At 39.2% G+C, this 19,350-nt stretch overlaps 1 protein-coding gene across 3 annotated transcripts; it reads left to right on the forward strand.

Moving 5' to 3' along the window:
• The first annotated feature begins 13 nt into the window (after positions 1-13).
• Positions 14-17,160, forward strand: FAM76B (family with sequence similarity 76 member B). 3 transcript variants are annotated; one of them, XM_039349070.1, is made up of 11 exons: positions 19-369; positions 2,820-2,884; positions 3,693-3,747; positions 4,295-4,450; positions 5,715-5,923; positions 7,496-7,543; positions 8,124-8,204; positions 10,008-10,143; positions 12,171-12,272; positions 13,512-13,638; positions 14,022-17,160. In XM_039349070.1, the coding sequence occupies exons 1-10, from the start codon at positions 223-225 to the stop codon at positions 13,599-13,601; spliced, it is 1,089 nt and encodes a 362-aa protein (XP_039205004.1). In that variant the 5' UTR covers positions 19-222; the 3' UTR covers positions 13,602-13,638; positions 14,022-17,160. The 3 variants fall into 3 exon arrangements, with proteins under 3 accessions (XP_039205005.1, XP_039205004.1, XP_039205003.1); XM_039349071.1 differs by having other exon boundaries at positions 14-369; positions 10,011-10,143; positions 13,512-17,160; XM_039349069.1 differs by having other exon boundaries at positions 21-369; positions 13,512-17,160.
• The last annotated feature ends 2,190 nt before the right edge of the window (positions 17,161-19,350 follow it).

Below are 19,350 nucleotides of genomic sequence, written 5' to 3' on the forward strand. Positions count from 1 at the left end.
GCTCCTTCGCTCGCGCTCTCTCTCTGTTTGTGTGAGAAGGAGGGGGAAAAAAACGGGTTCGGGCCCCGCCGCTGACACAAGGAAGAGGCGCGGCCTATCGACGCCGGGAAGCGGCCGCGGTGGCGAGGATCGAACCGTGGTTCGTCTGGCTTGTATTTCCTCTCAGGCGGGCGGGCTGGCGGCCGGCCGGCCGTGGCTCTCTCTAGGCCGAGAGGAAGGCGGATGGCGGCAACATCCGGGGCTTCTGGGGCGGCGATCGTGGCGACGGCGGGCGCGGGATCAGGCGCGGCCCCGGCTCTCTACGCCTGCACCAAGTGCAACCAGCGCTACCCTTTCGAGGAGCTCTCCCAGGGACAGCAGCTCTGCAAGGTGCCGCTTCCTCGGGGCCGAGGGCGGAGGCGGCGGTAGGAAGGAAGGGAGGGAGGGACGGTTGCGTGGGTGGCTTTTGATTGGAGGCTTGGAAGAAAGGCTTTCGCCCGGCCGGAGCAAATACTTGGGCTTTATTAGGATTATTTTCTAGAAGCCTTGCAGGTAAAAATGATACATATTAGCACGTACTTATAGTCACATACACACACAGACACTCACGTATACTTTCACACACGTGTTTGTCTGATCACGTGTACACACACGGCCACATAGCAGTGAAAATAACCCAACTTCGCTTTTTCATGCATTATTCAGCGGCAGAGCCCAGACGATTATTTAAAGTAAACTCTGACGCCATTAAGTATAAAAAAAGTCGTCAGAAGGATAATAAAATTAGTATTAGTAATAATAGGACAGAAGGCTTCAAGGCTTTATACTGTACTGTAGGAGGGACTCCTTTTTCCATTCCTTACAACAGAGATGGGAAACTATGGCCTTTTTTAATGACTTGTGGACTGCAACTCCCAGAAATCCTGAACCAGCATGGCTGGCTGAGGAATTCTGGGAGTTGAAGTCCACAAGTCATAAAAAGGCCGTAGTTCCCCACCCCTGCCTTTAGAAGCTTACAAAAGCTTCTGATGCTCTGCCATGTTGCCTGCTGAATTGCACCTTGTAGCCATCTGTGGTTCCTTCTGATGAAAGTAGGGTGGGATTTTTTTTCCACAGGGTAGAAAATTAGCAGGGAAATTCAAAATTTCTGGGTAGTAAAAGAACAAGTTTGGTCTAATGTTTAAGCCACTAGGCTAGAAAAATGAGATGGTATGTTGCAGTCCCTCCTTAGCCATGAAAGGCAGCTGGGTGACCTTGGGCCAGTCACTCTTTTTTAGCCCAATCTATCTCAAAGAGTTGTTTTGGGAAAAATAGAGAGTGGAAGGTGTGTTATATATGTTCCCTGCCCTGAATTATTTGTAAAAATAATAAAGGCAGGATATAAATCAATAAAATACGGACAACTGTACAACATGTAGTGCTGTTCAGAATGGCAATTTGTTTTCAAATTTGACACTTTTACTGTTGGAACTCTTAACCTCAAGTATTTTGATTTCATTCAGGGTTTTTTCCCCTGGAAAAATATACTGGAAAATTTCCATGGATGGAAAAATGCACAGTGTATCTATTTCTAGATTTTGAGAGTGGGGAGGGTAAGAGGTACTGATATCTCTATAGGTTGTGCTTTCATCCTGAGATTTAAAACGTAAATTCACTACTACTTAAATATTTGAAATTGAAAGACTCAGTTGTACACATCCGATTTTAGCAAGGAAGAGACATCTGTTTTCCCTTAAAAAGAAAAGCTGTGGTCTTTTATGATATAAATTTTCCTAGGCAGTCACAAAATCATCACAGACTGTTAGATGGATCTAGTAGCTGATACATTCCAAGGCATTTACGGTAGTTTCAGGAATTCATAATATCAAAACAAAGCAATAAAAAATGGAATCTTTCAAAAATGGTTGTGGGTTTCTGTCTGCATCTGTATTGTCTGTGCTTTCTTATGTAATAGCCTATATATACATCCGTAGACAGTATTCATTGAATAAACGTGCAGTTTGAGGCAGTCTGTTAGGTGTTACAGAAGTGAAACTGCTTAGCAAACCTTGGCTTCAGCAGCATGGGTATTTTTTTAAATGATAATAGCTGCATAAAGTCATTCAATTAAAATGGTATAGAGGCACTTGCAATAAAAATAAATAAAATAATTGTTTCCACTGCAGAGCAAAGTACATTTAAACTGTGAGTAACACTACTGATTTTGTGAATGATTTTTTATTGCAGTATTTATGTTTTAAATCTCCAAAAGTTGTTAAAACATATTGCCTATGGGTAGTCCTTGACTTAAGTGAGTCACACCTGATTTTATGATCTTCTTTGCCATGGTTGTTAAGCAAATCACTGCAGTTAAGTGAATTACAGTTATGAAGAGAATCTGGTTTCCCCCATTAACTTCGCTTGTGGGAAGCTGGCTGGGAAGGTTGCAAATGGCGACTACATGACTCTGGGCACTGCAACTGTCATAAGTACATGCTAGTTGCCTAGCCCAAATTTTGATCACACAACTGAGGATTCTTTAATGGTCATAAGTGTCAAGGTTAGTTGTAAGTCATTTTTTTACAGTACCGTTGTAACTTTGAAAGGTCACTAAATAAATGGTTGTAAGTTGAGGACTACCTCTACATCTTTATTTGAAAAATTAAATTGCAGTAAGTTAATTTTGTACAGTAGCCTGTACTGTTCTGTTCTAATAAATGATATTGTTAGTCCAATAATCAAGAATAGTTTCCTATTTTACTACCTCAGATGATGAATGTTTAGAATGTTTTGTAAGGTAAAATCTAATGCACCTAATATCACTTGTTGCACTTCAATCAAATATTGATTATCTCTTCTAGGAATGTCGGATTGCGCACCCCATTGTAAAATGTACTTACTGCCGATCAGAGTTTCAGCAAGAGAGGTAAGTTAAATAAATATATTAATGAACAAAGGATTGTTGAAGAAAAGTATCGGTGGCTCTAGAAATGCCATGTATGGAGCTGAAATTCATATCTAGTTCTGCTTGCTGAGAATTCTTGGAATTGTAGCCTCTACACCTCAGGAAAATACCATGTTAGAAAACGCTGCCCTACTCTATTTCTTCCTAACATACCTACATGAGTTTCATTAGGGCTGCATTGTGTTTTTTCTTTCCATTTAGTGGCATGTCTAATATTTTTCCAAATGGTAGCCTCAAACTGGTGATCTTCATCCACTTGATGGTCAGAGTGCTAGCAAATTTCCATACCATTAATAATTTAAGCCTTATATGGCATAATAGAATGTGGCTTTAGTTCCCAATATATCATTTTTAAACTTTTTACTAATGCAGCAATATCTTTAATCTCAGTTAAGAGTTTATGTAGCTTACTTGCATTAATATATTCAGTTAAGATTAAGTCCTCAATAATTTAAAAATTAGGATTTAAAATGACACACTGAATAGAAACTTTACTGGTTAATGGTGTCTGAGATGTAACATTACTTAAAGTTATAATAGTACATTTGTTCGTTTTGATGTAAAATTCCTATAGAACTAATACACCTAGACTATTCTCATTTTTTTCTGTATGGAAAATTTGTTCTTTTCTTAATTTATGTGGCAATAACATTCTTTAAGAACCTTAGGAGCAACATGTTAATTCACAACTTTCTCCTTTTCAGCAATAATTATAGGTAGGTGGTTGATAACTAAGTAGCTAAAATTTGGAATTTTGCTTTTTTCCCAGCAAAACTAATACAATATGCAAGAAGTGCGCCCAAAATGTGAAACAATTTGGAACGGTAAGTTAACATATGTAGTCGTATTTGTGATTGAGTTGCTAAACTATAATTGTCTAGATTCCTACACAAATTGTAGACATTTTATCCTTGTTTGTTTGAAATAATAGAGCAATTTTCTGGGATAGCAATTACAATTTTCCTTGGTTATGTAATGTGAAGAGAAATGATCCATGCATACTGACAATTTAATAATAAACAAAACTGAGGAGATTGTTTGTTTTGAGTTTTTTGGTAGCAGATAAAGATTTTATGCCTGATGTAGACATCCAGATGAATGCAATTCTAATTTTATGAAGCAGTTCCAGACACTGATTGGAATTATATGAGATGGAACTACTGAAACTCTAAATATGTTTTTGAACGGATTATAACCCATTATCTCTTGTTCCAGTTATAAAACTTAATGCTCTTCTAGCATGCAAGTACTGTGTTTGATGACAATCTGTCTTTAGCCCCCTGTATAATTATTTGATCTCACCTCCATTGATTTTCAATTCTCAACAACTAAATTAACATATTTTTAAGAGTTTCTAAATATTTTTTCCAGCCAAAACCTTGTCAGTACTGCAACATCATTGCTGCTTTTATTGGTACAAAATGTCAGCGCTGTACAAACTCTGAAAAAAAATATGGACCACCTCAGACCTGTGAACAGTGTAAGCAGCAATGTGCTTTTGACCGCAAAGAAGAAGGAAGAAGAAAGGTAGGCTTTGGTGATTTTAAATAAAAGTTTGCTGTAAAATGGCGGTGCAAAATTGATCCCAAATCAACTGAGTAAAATCCAGCTTACACTCCATTCAGTCAGACCTGAATGTTTAGTTATGCTGCTTAGTCTTACATGAATGAATATCCATAGCAATGACCAAATCTTGATCTACATATATAAAATATCTGTATGGTATCCCTTTTCCTTATGTCTTACGAAACTAGATGAGCTACATTGTTGATCTGATGTTTTCTAAAAGAAAACTGCCTTTTATATTCCATTTAAAATGACTACTTCCAAGTATTTATAGAGAAATAATGTGCATAAAAGGAATCTCTCTTCATATGTTTTTGGGTTAGGGTTTATATATGTCTATGTATCACCTCAGAGTTCATAAGATTATGAACTAATTAATTTGATTTTGCAAAACAGTGGGCGACAAAAATAATGACATGAATTTTTCTTATATCTTAAGAGGTTCAGATAATGTCAATGTCAAAATTTGGTCTATAATCTACCCAGTTACTATTTATGTGGTATAAGCTATTGCAGTTGTCATTTATATTTATTTGTACTTCATAGAATTCAGGGTACTATAGTACTGTAGCCTTAGGAATTCATCATGCCTAGGACATACATAGGAGAGCCAGTTTATCTAGTGGTTAAAGCACCAGGCTAAAAAGCAGGTGGTCCTGAGTTTATGGCCTTAGGCATGAAAGCCAGCTGGGTGACTTTGGGCCTGTCCTGCTCAGCTGAACCCACCTCACAGGATTGTTGTTGTAGGGAAAATAGAGGAGGAGGATGTATTGGATATATTTCCCACCTTGAGTTATTTGTAAAAATAAAGGCAGGATTTATTTAAAACATTAATTTGTGTAGCTCAACATATTTATCAAAACACAAGAACCTGGGCAGCCCTTCGTCTTCAAGAATACATTATTTGGTTATATGAACAAATATAATAGTAACGGAATGCCCTAAATAATCTCTTTGCCTAAACCAGTGACAGTCTTTAGAAAGATAAACAGATTGAAGTCAAGTTAGATTCCCCCCCCCACAAAATTTTCTACAATGTCTTGCATGTTTTCTTTGATATGCTGCTGATGCTGTATATATACACACGTATTCATATTCTTGTTTATATTAAGATCTGTGTGCAAGAATAATAGCAGTAGTATTTGATAATTTTATTTTGGCTGTTGTGTGTCTTTTTAGCACTCAGTACGTGTAACATAACTTGCTGCGAATGATTTCCCAAAAGGTTGATGGGAAGCTGTTGTGTTGGCTTTGTACTCTGTCCTACAAGAGAGTACTGCAGAAGACCAAGGAACAGAGGAAGAACTTAGGGTCTTCACATTCTAATTCTTCTACATCTATTACTGAAAAAGACCAGCATCATTTGAAACACCACCATCACCACCGTCACTCCCACCACCATCACCACCATCATCACAGCAGCGGCCATCACAAGTAAGTGTTACGAGGAACTTTGAAATTGAGCTGTCCTAGGAGACACATTCTTGCGAAGTGGTGGTTTTTTAAAAAAAAAATACGTAGCTTCTTGTGAATGCAACAAATTCCTTTTATAAGACACAATTTTCAGAACTCAGATGGTGATGTGGCAAAGATATACTTTGTTCAGAGAAGGTTGTAATTCTCACTGGACAACTTGGATCATATAGCAGTGGTCCCCAACCTTTCTGGCTTTGTGGAGACGCAAATTAGTTTGTGCAAATGGAGCTGCGTGCGCTTGCCTGCTGCTCATGCAAGTGGAGCTGTGTGTGTGCACACCCACCCCTTCTGTGGCCTGGTTCCGAGCGGGCTGCGGATCGCTAGTGGGCCACAGCTCAGGGGTTGGGGACCCCTATCAATATATAGGATCTTGGCGTGAATGTTAGAGACTGTATATTGGTCAGGAATGTGGCTGTGTGGAACATGCATGCCTCAACCTACCCAACTGTTTTCAGTGTCAGGGAAAGTTCTGATCAACTAGTTAAGATCACAGAATTTGGGGTTAGCATTTTTTAGAGATGGAGCCAAAAGTAGCTCAAGAAGAGATAGTTTGTTTAGGCCAGTGGTGGCGAACCTATGGCACGTGTGCCAGAGGCGGCACTCAGAGCCCTCTCTGTGGGCATGCGCACCGTGCCCCAGAGATAGCAACCATCTCTCTTCAACCAGCCGCCCGCTAACTCACCGAGATCCCACATGGCCGGATGCATTCCAGCACGGCTGTTTCTCCCCCCCCCCGGTCCCAGAGTGTGCTGGTCAGGTCATCAGGTTGTGGCTGCTGACAGACACTGTCGGCCCCCATGTGCTCGCTGGCCTCTGTGTGCAGGGGCCGATGGTTTCAGGCAGCAGCCGCCCCAGCCCCTGCCTCACATTGCCCTGCAACAGTGGCACCCCAGCTCTGCCTTGCCTCACCCTGCAGGATGAGCCTCCTGCCCACTGCCCCACCTGCCAGAGACCCCCTGGATCTCCCCCAACCCTGCCTGGCCCCCACAGACGTCCCTCCCCACGAGCAACATCAAGGTGACCACGCCCACCTTGGCCACACCCACCCAGTCTGCCATGACCACCATAGCCACGCCCACCCAGTGGGCCACGCCCACCTGGCACCTGATGATAAATAAGTGGGTTTTGGGTTGCATTTTGTGCACTCGGTCTCTAAAAGGTTTGCCATTACTGGTTTAGGCAATCTCTGCTGAGGGGAGAGGGAAATAGATCAAGCATCGGACAAATGTACTAACTAATTGTGAGCAAAGTGAGAGAGAGATGCTACAGTGGTCATAGATGTGGCTATTAATCACAAAGTTACTTTTTTATCACCTTTGTAATTGCAGAGGTATTCACTAAGCAAGGATTACCTGCAGTGGCATGCAGGGCCACAAACATTGTCCGATTCCTTATTTGACAAAAACAAACCCTATTTGCTTTCTTCTTTCCATCTTTTCAAACCATTCTGTTTCTGAAGTTACTGACTGAAACCAGTTATTGGAATATTACTGATAAGCTGGTTCAACCTTCTGCATTTCTGTATTTTAGAATCAGCAGTCTGAGCCCAGAAGAAGATCAGGGGTTATGGAAGCAGAGGTAAATAATATTGAAAAGACAATTCTTGCTTTTTATCTGGATTGGAAACTTTTTGTTGTTTCTTTCCCCTTATGAAGTGGTAGATGCCAGCAAATGAAAAATGTGGTTATCAGAACTGGTGAGGACAGAATTGCCTCTTTATCACCCTTAAAATTAATGGGCTGATTGAGAGCATAGCGCTAGAGAAGAGAAAGTTAAACTTTGCCACCCGTGTTAACTTTTAAAAATATTTCACTGGCAACAGTGGAGGCTTTTTGAAAATCTTAATTGCTATGTAAAAGGCTGGGGATTTTTTTTTAGGGAGGGCACAGATAGCATTGCATTAATAGTAGGATGTGCTTCAAATGTTCCTTGAGTGACAGTTAAGCATTAAAAGAATTAGGAATGATGGGCATTTGTTTTTAAAAGTTGAGAGAAGCTGAGAGAACAGATTGGGCCTGATGCAAGGGAATCTTGCCTCAGCTTTAAATTTATAATATTTATATATAATGAATTTATAATACATAATACTGCTTGCTGTTTTGGGTAAATGTGGCTATATGACCATAAGTCACGCAATATTCTTAATGTTTCTTTGCAGCCATAAATCCTCTTCAGCTATTCAGAATGAAACTCCAAAGAAAAAGCCCAAAATGGAATCCAAGCCATCTAATGGAGATAGGTAAAAATATAGTTCTGAATATTTTTTTTTCTGTTCTGTTAAATAAAACATTGTATGAACAAATAGAGTTCATACTTTTTCCATTTTTTTTTTCATTTTCAACATGAATATTATTCCGGTTCTTGATCTTTGGAGATTTCTACAAAACTAGCCTAAATCTTTGTTGAAAAGTCTGCTACTAGCAGTTCTTGGGATAAATGAACTAACATTGAATTAGAAATCAGTCTAATGGCAGCAGTGGCATATTTAACCCTTGCGAATCTATTTTGTTTTAAATATGGGTAGTCCTTGACTTACCTAAATTGATCCCACAATTACAGTCATTAAACGAGTGATCACATGACCGCACCCAATTTTATGACTTTTGTAGCAGTCCTTAAGTAACCCATTGTTTGCTCTGGTACATTCAGTGAACACTGGGCTCTGGCAAAAACATAAATCGTGGCTATGTGGCTGAGGGATCCTGTAAATGTCTGTCAATGTGGGCTGGTTGTCAAGTGTGCAAAATAGGGTGACGTGACTATGGGGGCCAGAACATCCAATACTGGTCATCATAAGTACCTTTTATGGGATCTGTCATAACTTTGAACAGTGGCTAAGTGACCATTTATAAATTGAGGAATATCTGTACATCGTATGTGAAAAATGAATCTCTCAGTTAACTGTTATTCATATAAAAAAAACAACTGCTTCATTAAGCAAGTTTCCGACCCTTTGGAAATTAATCTCAAATATAAGTGGTCCTTTTAAAACGTGTCAATTACCTGGCACAAAGGATGGATAAAATCTGCTTACAATGGAAGAGATGACGGGCAATGCATAGATATATCATAGGTAGTGCTTCACTTATGACCACAACTGAGCCCAAAATTTCTGTTGCTAAGCAAGGCAGGTGCTCAGTGAGTCATGCCCCACTTTGTGACCTTTTTGCCAATATTCTTAAGCAAATCAGTAGAGTTGTTAAGTGAATTGTATGTTTGTTAAGCGGATCTGGCTTCCCTCTGTTAACTTTGCTGGTCAGAAGCTTCCTAGAAAGGTTGCAGATGACAATCCCAGGATCCCCGGACACACAACCATTGTACAAACATGGCAGTTGCCAAGTACCCAATGTTTTTGGTTGCCACGATGTAAAAAAGATGTTGAGACTCTAGAAAGAGTACAGAGAAGAGCAACAAAGATGATGATTAGGGGACTGGAGGCTAAAACATATAAGGAACGGCTGCTGGAATTGGGTATGTCTACGTTCATAAAAAGAAGAACTAGGGGTGATATGATAGCAATCTTCCAATATTTAAAGGATTGCCATAAAGAAGAGAGAGTCAACCTATTCTCCAAAGGACGTAAAGGCAGGACAAGAAGCAATGGATGGAAACTAATCAAAAAGAGGACCAACCTAGAACTCAGGAGAAATTTGCTGACTGTTAGAACAATTAATCCGTGGAACGACTTGCCTCCAGAAGTTGTGAATGCTCCAACACTGGAAGTTTTTAAGAAAAGATTGGACAGCCATTTGTCTGAAATCATATAGGGTTTCCTGCCTGATCAGGAGGTTGGACTAGAAGACCTCTAAGGTCCCTTCCAACTCTGTTATTCTGTTTAATCAGGTAACTGAGGATGCTGCAATGGTCATAAGTATGACAAATGGTTATAAGTGACTTTTTTCAGTGCCGTTGTAACTTTGAATGGTGATTAAGCGAATGGTTATCAAGTCAAGGATTACCTGTATTAAACAGATAAACATGTATACTTGGGATGCAGTTTGTTTCTGCCTTTAGTTACATTTGATGCTATTTATTTTTACAGTAGCTCTATAAATCAGTCAGCAGACAGCGGAGGTACCGACAACTTTGTCCTAATAAGTCAGTTGAAAGAAGAAGTGATGTCACTGAAACGTCTTTTGCAACAAAGAGATCAGACTATACTGGAGAAGGATAAAAAGGTGAATGGCTTAGTCATTTCAGTAGCTACTGTAGAAGTATTCCATTTGTATCTAAGATTTATGTTTGTCAAATATTTAAAAATACAGTTAAATCTCCAGACCCTCCCTCCATGGACTTGCAAATCAACAGATAATAGCTGCATCTGGACATGATCTCAGAAAACAGACTCCATTGTTTCCCAAGTAATTTAAGACATTTTATGTAAATTAATGTCATTGGAGTCAATTTATGTAATTATTCATATAATGTAAAATGATGCAAATGAGTCTGAGTGCCTCTAAGAAAATCTATAAATAAGGCTGCACATTATAACATGGGGAGTGGTTTTGAAAGTTGTCCAGAAAATTACTTTAATATACAGTACCGTATATGCCGGCGTATTAGGCGACCCGGCGTATAAGACGACCCCTGTCTTTATAGCCGGGCCGCATTCCTAGAACGTCATCTTATACGCCGGAAACTACCAGTATTTCCGGCGTATAAGACGACTCGGCGTATAAGACGACCCCCGTCTTTGGCGCCGATTTCAGCGCTCGCGGAAGTCGTCTTATACACCGGCATTTACGGTATTTCATCTTGGAAAAGAACTTTACCCCATTGCCGCATTTAAGTTTGTTATACGGTCAGCTTGATTATTAAGACACGCATACTTAAGTGATGAATTCTATAACATGTCTACAATAAGTACTGTATAACAATTCTAGTTTCTTCAAATTTAGAATGATAAAGGGTTAATATTCCTCAAGTTTTTAATTCCTCAATATATTAAAATAGTCTTGAGTTGCATCTGTTGCAAAAATCAACAGGACACAAGACGTTTTAAGAAAAAAATAATTATTGCTGCAGCCAGCAATATTATCTAAAGCAAATGTACAATATATGGCATGGTGTGCCAAGAAAAAAATTTCAAACGTTTTCAACAAGAATGTTATATCAGAAAGGAAATGGGGTGTGTGTGTAATTTCCTATCTTCCATCAAACTTGAGAACCAAGAATCTTCTTTTTGGAAAAGAAATAGGATTCAGAGGGAAGATGCCCTAAATTAGTAATCAACTGGGTAAATGACAAATGTACTGGATTAATTCAGGAAAAAATTTTGTCTGAATCATAAAAGGATGACAGTTTAGCTTGGAAACATTAAAAAGCCTGAAATATTTTAGAAATTAAGCCAAAGAATCTCATTAGAACAGTGGTTCTCAACCTGTGGGTCGGGACCCCATTTGGGGTCGAACGACCATTTCACAAGGGTCGCCAAACAATGCAGCCCGCCATTTTTTTCCCCTTTTCCTTAGCTGTGCTACTCCCTTTTATTTTATTAGCTTTTGAAAGCCAATAGAATAGATTCTCTTGAATAGAGTCTAATTCTATTGGCTTTCAAAAGCCAATAGGAATTGTCCAGGCTGTCTCTGCCCTGCTGAGCCCTCCAAAAGTCCCATTCTGCAAACGGTGCTGCACCAGTCGAGTAATCCTCGACTTACGACTGGTTGAGTAGTCCTCGACTTACGACTGGTTGGGAGTCGCGGCATTAAAAAGGTTGAGAACCACTGCATTAGAAAGTTTAAGCAATTAGGAGAATATCAGTTCTGTAATTTTATAGTATTCCTCTTTCTTTTTTTTTTGCTTAAGAATTTAAATGTATACTTACTACTTCATGATGGCTCAGACTTTTATGACAAGGTTAAATTTTCAGGTAAATTAGAAAAAGGCCTTTATTTATTTATTTTTAAATTGTTTCTAAAACAATTCAAAGGACAGTGCATTTTGGTTATAATTCAGAAGACATGGACAAAATTCTAAATCACTGCATTGTATTTTACAGAAAAACTCAGCTTCTTTTACATATACAGATAAATTACTTAATGCTGCATGATGTTCTTTTTTCTGGCTTTTAAACCAGCTGAAGAAAATTGGGTTCTTTATCTTTAAACATTTACCTAGAATTGCATGTTTTTGATATTTGAGAGTGAGAGCATTGAAGTAACCACGGACAGTATTTTTAAAGAGATAAATCAATTCTTTTTCTCAGCTGACTGAGCTGAAGGCGGATTTTCAGTACCAAGAGTCGAATTTAAGAACCAAGATGAACAGTATGGAAAGAGCTCATAAGGACACTGTAGAACAACTACAGGTAAATGGTATTCAGTAATAGCTGAGAATGTCCATGAATGAGAGCCAAGAGGCCTAGATTTTGAACCAGTTGCACTGTATTACCCAAAATCAGGAGGAATCAGGTGGCACCTTTTCTGATTTCATAAATGTTATTTTTTTAAAAAAAAAAAAAGAGTTGGCATCTGATGAAGTGAGCTACAGTTCACAAAAGCTTGATTAAATGGTTTTATAATCATTTAATGATATTGATTAATAGTATGAGGTAAATAATGAAGAGTGTTAATCTGAAAAGGCGTTACCTGTCCAGGGTAGGGGAAACCAAGAACGACATAATGAATTAGTAGCTTCTTTATTGCTGTTCTCCTTTAGTCAAATCTTACCAGACTAAAGCATACTCTGCATCACTATCATATAAATCAGGGGTCTTCAAACGTGGCCCTTTTATGACATGTGGGCTTCAACTCCCAGAATTCCTCAGCCAGGCATGCTGGCTGAGGAATTCTGGGAGTTGAAGTCCACAAGTCAGAAAAGGGCCATGTTTGAAGACCCCTGATATGGATGCTGGGAAGACCTTCCCTGGGCCTCTTCCTGCACACCAGTGACTCAGTGTTGATTTGTCCCTTCACTCCTCCCTCCTGCAACTAGATGCCAGATTCCACCACACTACCAGACCCCTCCCTGATTTTGGGCTGCCATAAACTAACATGACCCTCCTCCTGCGTTGTATGTCACAGACTTCCCTAAAGCTGGTTGGATTCTGACATTTCACACCAAAGTAATGTTAAAACAGGTAGTAGGTTTATTTCTGGGTTATTTCTCAGTGATTTCCCTTGAGTTTTGTTAGATGGTTTGTAAACATCATCCCAGACCATTGGACGTCTTCTCCCAGCAGCTTCATGTAGATCCGGGGTGTCAAACTCGCAACCTCACGTGACGTATCGTGACGTGACGTATTGCGACTTTTTTTGCCATTGCCGGCAATGGGGTGGGCGCGGTTTCGCATTGATGCATCCGGCCCACGGGCCAGCAGTTTGACACCCCTAATGTAGATACTGGCTGAGGAATTCTGGGAGTTGAAGTCCCCAAGTCATAAAAGGGCCAAGTTTGAAGACCCCTGATATAAATGGAGTATTAACTGCACTGGTATTTTTGCAGCCTTTGTAATATTTTTAATTTTTAAAAATCTTCACGTAGCAATGTAGAATAATGCACGTTGTACAAAATAACCAGGAGCACCGGCCATTTTGGATTTTTGCAGGCAAAGAACAGAGAGCTTCTCAAGCAGGTGGCAGCATTGTCAAAGGGCAAGAAGTTTGACAAAAGCGGGAATATGCTGACATCACCATAAGAAGATGGTGGTTTGCGTGGCTATTAATCTCGGAAAGGTAAATCGACTCTGGGGAAACGCCATAGAAACAAACCTTTTGCCGTGCAGAGTTGGTGGCATAGTTCCTATACCTTTTTCTAACTGAATAATGTTACAGAGGTGGTTTTTGGTGGGTTTTTTGTTTTTTTGCAAATTAAAAATTATTTGGATTACTAAAGTACTTCAACAAGTTTGAAGAAGGCACGCATACATATATAATGCAGACATGCAGCCATACAAAAGGAGGCAGCTGGCCAGTCCCTGGTGATCAGTACGTGTGCTGTCCCTGGTCATCACAACATGCAATAACATATATACATATACATAAAGGCAGTCCTTCAAGAGGGCAGCTCCCCCAAGTGCTCCTGTTGTGCAGACTGATTGCATTCGGTTGGACTTTAGCAGGTTGCCTGGACAAGAGCAAAAACCCACGTAGGAGCTGGATAAAGACATCTGAGGACAACTTTCAATCTGATCTACGTTCCAGCAGCAGCAGCAGCAGCAGCTAATTTGAAAACGAGCAAGAGCACTGGAGACTTGGCAACCCTTCTTGGTCTTTCAGTCCAAATAAGAGTGCATTGAGGTTTAAAATCATGGTGCTTTTATTACAAGACGCTTAAACCTATAAATATATGTAAAAGATTTTAATAGTTCTATTCTTAGTAATAACTGGTGTTTTGCATTTCCTGTTATAGAGATTAAAAAGAGATTCTCTATTGTAAGTACCAGAACAAAAGGTGTTTTTTTCTGAAAATACGCTGTAGACTTCCTCCTGCAAGTGCCTTTTCTCCCAACGGTTTATTTATAGGAATGTTGGTATTTGTATATACTTTTCTTTTTCCTTAACCATGTTTCAGCGTTCCCCTGTATGTATATATTTATAAATGTATATACAGAAGGATCAAATGCAAAGATCAAATGGTTAGAATGATAGGGAAGGCCCTAAGTACTGGCAGGCAATGAATTTTGGCTGTAGATACTGTAACAGATGTGTCTGTGTAGAGAGTATTTGTCTTAACTCTTGCTGTGCCTAACTTAATGGGGGCGGGGAGCTTTTAAAATGTAGGGCTTCTATGAATAGATGGTTTATTTTATCTCAGTGCTGATTTGCATTGTATTCTCAGTGATGTGTCCTTGACTGAATGATGAGGGGACAATATTTGAGCTAATGTAAAACTCTCCAGGTATTTCTTTTAATGACATTGCATTGAAATGTAATGCCGTTTTGAACAGTTCTACAGTGAGAACATAACAATTCTACACTGAAAGCTTTGTGTTGCTAAAGGCATTGTCCCACAGAAGTTCTGTGGCCAATACATTTGGAGCAGAAAGAAATGTCCCTGGAGAAATCTGAATGCCTAACACTGAGAATTAACAAACAAACACAACAACTCGCTGTGTAGTCACAAAACCATGCTGGCCCCGTAACCATGGCTCAGTCTTTACAACAGGGGTGTCAAACTGCCGGCCCGCAGGCCGGACGGGTCACATGGAAGCTGCACCCACCCCATTGCCAGCAATGGCAAAACCGGCCTGATACATTGCGCGACGTCACATGACGTCGCGAGTTTGACATGCCTGCTTTACAGTGACAGGACAGTAATGCAGGCTGAAGCACCATTTGCACTAGAGGGATAAAGTGAGACTGAACAGCACACTTTATACATCGTGGCTCTCCAACTGCATTTTGGGGAGAGCCTGGGATTCTGTGAAGGTAGATCAGTAACCATAGGGATCACCATTACTGAATATCAATTGTATACATGTCTGTAGGCATTTGTTGAGTACTCTCAATTTCTTCAGGGCAAAGACCTCTCAGCATTGTACAAACTAGTGCACCCTGGAATGTTTCTCCAAACTTTCTGTAATGCACAGAGGTTTCTAGCACAGTGTTCTTCAAACTTGGTGACTTCAAGTCACTTGGCGACTAGCGTACTGCCTGGGAAATTCCTGGGATTTGAAGCCTATACATCTTTAAAGTTGCCAGATTTGAAAAAGACTGCTCCAGCAGGTAAGCAAGGAGTGACTCTGAAGTACATAAGTTGGAAATCATGACTTGGATGTGTAAAGCTTAAAAACAAAAACCAATAATACTTCAATATTTTTAAGATTCTTTGTAGGAGAATGATACATGAGAGCAGTCCCCAAGTTTTTGGGCGCCAGGGACCGGTTCCGTGGAGGGCAATTTTTCCGCAGGCCAGGGGTCATAGTTTCGCACACTGCCTGGATCCTATGCCTGTGCGATCTGATTCCTGGCAGGCTGTGAACCGTTGGAGGTTCGCGGCCTTGGGGATTGGGGACCCCCGATGTAAGACATTAGAAAAGTTCATCGCCATTCCAGAAAATAGTTTCATTAACCTAAAATTTATTAACCTAAACTTGTTTCTATTAAATGGAAAATCGAGTTGATAAAGGGGTGCTCAATTTATTATCACATGGATTGCACTTCAGCTAGCCTTCGTGTTGGGGCCTCCAGCTACCGGTTTTAGGAGGGTTTGTTCCCAAGAGACTACTGAATAATTGTAATTTGAACACAAAAAAGCTGCTTTCTACAATATTGAGAATTTTTTATTTTTTGTATACTAAAGATGAACTTTGTAAATTTATAAATACTATTTGCGGATATTACATGATTATATAGATAGGGTAGAATATTCTTTTGCTATCCTGTTGAACTGCTTTATCATTCAGACTTTTTTTTAAATTGCTGACTTCCATTTCAGAGTATTTTGATACTTTTTCTGATTAAATGACTACCTGTCATTGGTGGACTTGTTTAAAAAGAAACTGGTCAAAACTTTTCACAAGAAACGTAATGACTTTCTGATCAAGGCATTGTCACTGAAACCTGTTTATGCTGCAATAGGAACCTTATATAGAGGAAGAAAACCAACAGTCTGGCTTTTAAGTACCAGAGCTGTGGAATATCCCATTTCAGAACATTTACAAGAGTTTACTATGTCTAAAGAGAAACTATTTATTTTTAATTGTAGTGTTTCAAAGGCTGGAGATTTGGGTGGCTTTGAAAAAGAGCTTGATGTTATGTAGACCCAAGATGATACACTATGATTTGCATTTAAATCAGTTTTTTTAAAAAAAAAATAATTGGCATCAAGCAAGAAAAAAATCCCATGGGCTTGAATTATTTATATACATTTAGCCTGTAAATAATTGCAGTTTTGTTTTTTTTAGTTAGAATGTCTATCTCCATTTTGAGGTGAAGCTTTTCATCTTATTTACATTTGTATATTGTGTTGAAATTCTGTACTGGCACCCATTTGACATTTTTGTACTTTTTCTAAATCCAATATTTCACAATAAAAGCTTCTTAAAACCAGCAGTATGCCTGTCTGCCTATTGGGTTCCAGGACTGGGCAAAGGGATAATTTTAATCTGGGGGTTTGACCAGCCTTTTCCAAGCTAATGCCTATAAACCTTATCCTTTCTAGCCAACATCTTTACTGTTCTATAGTTCGTGTGTTTCACAGATTGCCTGTAATGAATAAACATTGAAAATAATAAATGAGATTTGAAGTTATGATTTCAAGCTGTTCCTAGTATTCTGTTAGTTCAGTAGTTTTCAACCTCCCAGCATTCTGGGAGTTGAAGTCCCTAAACCTTGTGGGTGGTTGAAAAAGGTTGAAAAAGTTCTGGTCTATTTTATCACATTATGGCACTTAACTGCAAAAAATGATTTTCATATATGAGCTGGTTTCACATAGATGGAAAGTACCATTTAGCCCTTATTTAGTTCTATGCTCAGGAATTTAATTTAAAATAATTAACAACAGATGGCTACCTAGTTTTTGTATGAACACATCCAAAGAATAGGAACACATTGGGATAATAGGTTCCACCACTAATTGTTCTCACTGCTGGGAGTTTTTTTTTAAAAAATAATATTCAGTCAAAATTGCTTTGCCTGTATAATTTAAAATCTATTAATGTCAGATCCTCTAGAGCAGTGTTTCTCAACCTTGACAATTTTAAGGCATGTGGACTTCAACTCCCAGAATTCCACAGCCAGCATTGCTGGCTGTGGAATTCTGGGAGTTGAAGTCCACATACCTTAAAATTGTCAAGGTTGAGAAACACTGCTCTAGAGCAATTGCATTAGTCCCCATAGCATCCTTTCAGATATTTAAAGGGTGCTATTATGCTATGCTTAGACTTCTTAACCAATTTTTATAGGACTTAGAAATTAGTTCTCTGATTATCTTTCCCCACCCCTTTTCATTTTACTTTATTTGAACATTTGAAATTGCAACAAAGAAAAAAATAGTACAAAAAAAAAAAAGATTTGCAAAGCTATATAAAATGTTTAAGAATGTTCAAAATAGATGTGTTCTGCATATAAAATGATATTTTAAAACTGATTGAAATCAAATCAATATTAGCAAAGGCAGCCAATATTATAAAAATAACCAGAACACACAGTTATTAGGACAATCACTTGAATATGAGCCACCAGTGTGTGGCAGCAGCGGAAAACTAATACAATCCAACAGAGGCAGAGAATCAAAATCACGTGAAGTATTAGTACTCCTTTGTAAAACCTTAGACCACACCTGGAGCAGAGCATCCAGTTTTGGTCACCACATTACAGAAAAGATGTTGAGACTTTGGAAAAAGTGCAGAGAAAAGCAACTAGGATGATTAAAGGCCTGGAGACTAAAACATGAAGAACAGTTGCAGGAACTGGGTATGGAAGAAAAGGAATTGGGGTGACATGATAGCAGTATTCCAGTATTTGAGAGGCTGACACAAAGAAGGGGGTCAACGTATTTTACAAAGCACCAAAAGGCAAGACAAGAAACTTAGTATGGAAACTAATCAAGGAGAGAAGCAACCTGGAATTAAGGAGAAACTTTCTAACAGAACAATTAACCAGTGGAAGAAGCTTACCATTAAAAGTTGTTGGAACTTCATCATTGGAGGCTTTTAAGAAGAGACTGAACAGCCGCTTGCCTGAAATTGTATAAGGTCTCCTCCTTGAGCAGGGCGTTGGACTAGAGACCTCCATGGTCCCTTCCAGCTCTTCTGATTGATTTGAGTACTCTGAGAAAATCTATCCATACCGTGAATCAGGGTAGATCTAATGTTATGTTAAGACAAAGTCACACTTTGGTTGCAGTACAAATCCATGTGCAAAGTGATAAGACTATAAATTGTTTAGACATTCAGTAGAGGTCTTGGTTTTAAAGATTCTTGCCAGAAGTGCATCTTTTGTGTTGTTTCTGGTGAGAAACATTCTAGCAGCTGTTGTCATGTCCGGAATCAAATTCTACAGTATTATGGAGTCCTTGATGTTCTCTGGGCGTGGCTGTTTGCTTGCAGATGTTTTATCACCTGATCAGGTACAATCAATGCTAGTGGGTGTGGTTGTTATATTACAATGGCTGTTTTATATGGTGGCGCAGCAGTTAGAGTGCAGTACTGCAGGTCACTTTAGCTGACTGTGTTCAGCAGGTCAGCGGTTCAAATCTCACCGGCTCAAGGTTGACTCAGCCTTCCATCCTTCCGAGGTAGGTAAAATGAGGACCCAGATTGTTGGGGGCAATGTAAATATATATATACATTGCTTACTGGTGTACACCGCTTAGAGAGTGCTTGCACTTAAAGCGGTATATAAGTCTCATAAATAAATAAATAAATAAATAAATAAATAAATAAATAGCTTGACCTGCCAGTGTTGATGGAGCTGTGGTTTTCTCCCTGGTAATTCCTCGAT

This window comes from Crotalus tigris, unplaced genomic scaffold (genome assembly GCF_016545835.1).
Source record: "Crotalus tigris isolate CLP2741 ecotype Arizona unplaced genomic scaffold, ASM1654583v1 scf7180000018224.911827, whole genome shotgun sequence".
Taxonomy (NCBI): Eukaryota; Metazoa; Chordata; class Lepidosauria; order Squamata; family Viperidae; genus Crotalus; species Crotalus tigris.

Excerpts from the sequence above, each read along its gene's own strand:
- FAM76B (XM_039349070.1), top strand. The coding sequence starts at position 223 with ATGGCGGCAACATCCGGGGCTTCTGGGGCGGCGATCGTGGCGACGGCG. Across the intron at positions 10,144-12,170 it reads TACTGGAGAAGGATAAAAAG|CTGACTGAGCTGAAGGCGGA; the intron begins GTGAATGGCTTA and ends TCTTTTTCTCAG. Across the intron at positions 12,273-13,511 it reads ACACTGTAGAACAACTACAG|GCAAAGAACAGAGAGCTTCT; the intron begins GTAAATGGTATT and ends GGATTTTTGCAG.